The following is a 3,465-nucleotide window of genomic DNA, read 5'->3' as shown; positions in this document are numbered from 1 at the left end:
CCTTCCTGCTTGGAAGGGGAGGGTGAAGCAACTACATCCTAAACAATCAACTGTTGGTAGTTTAAAGTTAAAACTAATAAGTTTCCAAATTTTTAAAATGAATTCATGTTGTTTTTGCTTCTTATCTCTGTTACATCACTCTTAATTGAATACCTTTGGGTTTTCAACTGTTGGGTCAGACAAAACGGTTCTTTAAAGACGCTACAGGAACTTGTAATTGGCTTTTTCACAGTTTTTACTAAATGGTTGATTGGATCATAAACATTAATTCATAGATTTAATCAATGATGATAATACTTTGCAGTCCTAATCTAGTCTTCGGAGTCTTCAGCGAGCTCGGTGGATTCTTGTGACTCTCACAGATCTGAGAATCGGAGAGTCAGCTGTGCTTTTCCATTCTCTGGGAAAACGACTGTGCTGTTTGCTGCCTTGTTGTAGCCCCATTTATTTTTACTGCTTAATTACCATACTTGTGTCTAGTAATTTGTATTTTTGCTGCTCGTCTGTTTTCTACACAATAATTAGGGCTGGGCGTTGATTTGAATATGCTGTCTGGGAGAGGTTCAGAGCTGCAGGAGGGGAGTTAACTGAGTGACTAGTGTATGCATTAACTGCACACACACACACAAACTAAACACACAGGGAGAAGGCCAGGGGAGGGATGTGAGGGGGAGTCCATTACAGGGATTGTGGCTCCCTGTTTTCTTGGAGAAAAGGCTTTGACCCAGAGCCAAATTCTGCTGCCAGAGCCACAGTGGGCCCAGTCCTGGGTTCTCTGCAGCACTCTATGCTCAGGAGGTAAGTGCAAACAGCAAAAGATCCTTGTGAGGGGACGGAAGCCACAGCCTGCCCATCCAATTACTTCTCAGCCTCTGAGGCATGGTCTCAGTGCCAAACTTTCAGCAGAACTCCTCTTTAGACCCCCCCGTCACAAAGACACCCACGCCTGGCTTTGGCTCATTCCACTTCTGATTGGCTTTAGCCAGTTACTGTGGCTGCGTAGCAGAGCGATCAGACAAGCTATCTGCCCTGTGAGGGGCCAGTTGCTGCTGTTTCTGCTGTTGTAACTGCTTCTGCTGCTGCTGCTGCTGCTGCTGTTGATGATGTTGGTGTTGCTGTAACTGCTGCTGCTGCTGCTGCTGCTGCTGTAGCTGTTGCTGCTGCTGTTGGGTTGTGGCAGTGAAGGTACCCTGCTGCTGCAAAGGGAACGCTGCCTGCAGGATCAACTGGGTGGACTGGTTTCCATGAAGAAGCCGAGGAGCCTTAAGTGAAAAGTTTACATTAGCTAGATCTTAGGAAGGAAATTAAGCTGTTGAGCCATGTATAGCTAGATTATTAAAACTGCACTAGGCAACATTTGTGTTTTTGTTTAGCTTTATGAAAGGTTTGCAACAAAACACTTTTTCACTGCCACTGAGTGGCAAAACAAATTCACTGTGGCTGCTATGAATGAAGAGAACTGTGATACTGATAGAAATATCTTGATAAAATGGGAAATTTGAGTTCTCACTAATCTATTAGAGCTTGACTTAAAGTTGCCTAATACAGCCTAAACGTTCATTACCACCTGAGTGTTACCTGTAGGAACTGTGTTTGCTGCTGGGCCAGTGGACCTTGCCCTGGCTGCATGGCTGTGACCTGTGACTGCTGCTGTACCTGCTGCTCCTGCTGCTGTTGCTGCTGCTGCTGCTGTGGCTGCTGGGCAATGCTGATGGTCTGGGTCTGACCCTGCTGAGGAGCGAAGGCCGTCACCACTTGGCCCATGAACATGGTTGTGGGGACCATGACTGCCCCACATGCCATCTGCCCTGTTACTAGCTTGGTGAGCAGCTGAGGACCAGCAGGAAACCTGTCAGAGACAGGCAGTGGGCAAAGGAAACATGGAATTTAAGTCAGGAGATTTCTCTTCATTTTCACCGTTGCTGGAAAGACTGTAACTACATACAACTACAAAATGTAACCATGACAATACAATTAGTACAGTTTGTAAACGAATAAACACCTAATCTGAGCTGCACGGTCCTGTGCAAATGTAGCCACAGCAGGAGTGTTGGGTCCAGTATTCTGAGCCAGGCTAGTGGCAATCTGGACCACATTACTAGGGCTTTGCTGAGGGATCATCATTGTGTTGTAGAGAGACGCAGGCAGTGCATTTTGTTGTGGCTGCAGAGTGAGAGACGACCGCTGAGACTGAAATACATAGAACCAGAGAAAATAATGACATCTGTAGGAATCTATACTGGAATCTATAAGAAACTAAATTAAGCTTTGAATACAGCGAGACAGTGGGTGGCTGTGTTAGATGTGTTGGATGTGTTGGATGTGTTAAATGAATGGGGAAAAGGGGAACTATTTAGTTTGTCTGACCTGTGAGAGCGCTGTGCTCTGTTCCCGCAGGAGTGTTTGTTGCTGGGACTGGGGCTGAACAGCATGTTGTTGCTGTATGCTGCTCTGTAGAGGCCCTGCAGACACCACCTGGCCCTGCATGCTGAGTGTTCCCCCCTGCTGCACAGCGTTCCCCTGGGCCATCTGAACCGAGCTCAGATTTAGTCCTCCGGCTCCTTTTTGTAAGAACATCTGAAACCAACAGCACACATTCTGACTCCCTCCGAAACTACGGCAGCCTAACATCCATCCCAACAGTAAATAAAGCAAAGCTATGATATATTGATTGAGCAGCTCTTCAGTCTCACCTGCAGGCTCTGTCCCTGCACTCTCTGCAGCTCCTCCTGGATCTGACGCAGCTCATCTTGCTGCCGCTGAATGTTGGCCTCGATCAGCCTGGTCCTCTGCTCCAGCTGCTCTTTCAGGTTTTGCATGGCTTCTAGCTGGTTGCAGAACTGCACCATTGACTGTCAAGGAACAATGACATGGGGACACAGCGGGAAGTGAAATGGCAGCTGCTGAACTGGTAAATACATGAGCATTTGTTTTGTCAGTGTAGGAAACTTGTCATAACCAGCTCAAAACACATGCCCACATGTGATCAAATCTTAAAGAGAAAAGCGATAAATCTGCCAGAAAAAATTTAATTGAACTTTTTAGATTATTTTAGTCATATTTGGGTTACAACTGTAACCAGAGTTCCAGAGCACTCAAAATGTACTTTTGTTTTTATTTCTTGATGGTGTTTCTTGCATATGCTGTGATGGATGTTCTTTTCAATAATACCAGTTTGGTTTGTGCTCAACAAACATTAGTTATGTCATCTTTCCCATTTGGGGATAAAATACTGATGCAGAATTAGTAAATACATTTTTAATTTTAGTTTTTTATGAATCAAATTATAGCATAAAATAGATAATTATGTTAAGATTATTAAAATGATTAAGGAAGAATAAAACCAATAATAAGATAAGATAAGATATGAATTAAGCTTTAAAACAAAGTGACATAAACATCTTACTTGACCGTTGGTCTGAACTTGTTGTTGCTGTTGAGGCTGCTGTTGTTGCTGCTGTTGTT

At 44.4% G+C, this 3,465-nt stretch overlaps 1 protein-coding gene across 7 annotated transcripts in view; it reads right to left on the bottom strand.

The window, feature by feature from the left end:
• Positions 1 to 619: 619 nt before the first annotated feature.
• Positions 620 to 3,465, bottom strand: part of clocka (clock circadian regulator a) — a 22,485-nt gene continuing 19,639 nt past the window's right edge. For 5 of the 7 annotated variants that reach the window (XM_035652685.1, XM_035652686.1, XM_035652687.1 and 2 more), the window contains 6 exons: positions 3,407 to 3,465; positions 2,694 to 2,852; positions 2,368 to 2,577; positions 2,003 to 2,190; positions 1,579 to 1,849; positions 620 to 1,262 (listed from right to left, as the gene is read on the bottom strand). The exon at positions 3,407 to 3,465 is cut by the window's right edge. In XM_035652685.1, coding sequence (XP_035508578.1) covers positions 987 to 1,262; positions 1,579 to 1,849; positions 2,003 to 2,190; positions 2,368 to 2,577; positions 2,694 to 2,852; positions 3,407 to 3,465 — 1,163 coding nt within the window. In that variant the 3' untranslated portion in view covers positions 620 to 986. The remainder of the gene's footprint in view (positions 1,263 to 1,578; positions 1,850 to 2,002; positions 2,191 to 2,367; positions 2,578 to 2,693; positions 2,853 to 3,406) is intronic. The other 2 variants (XM_035652691.1, XM_035652689.1) reach the window with 2 other exon arrangements.

This window comes from Morone saxatilis, unplaced genomic scaffold (genome assembly GCF_004916995.1).
Source record: "Morone saxatilis isolate NCDOM2014 unplaced genomic scaffold, NCSU_SB_2.0 Contig12, whole genome shotgun sequence".
Taxonomy (NCBI): domain Eukaryota; kingdom Metazoa; phylum Chordata; class Actinopteri; family Moronidae; genus Morone; species Morone saxatilis.
This window is presented reverse-complemented; position numbering and strand designations above follow the sequence as displayed.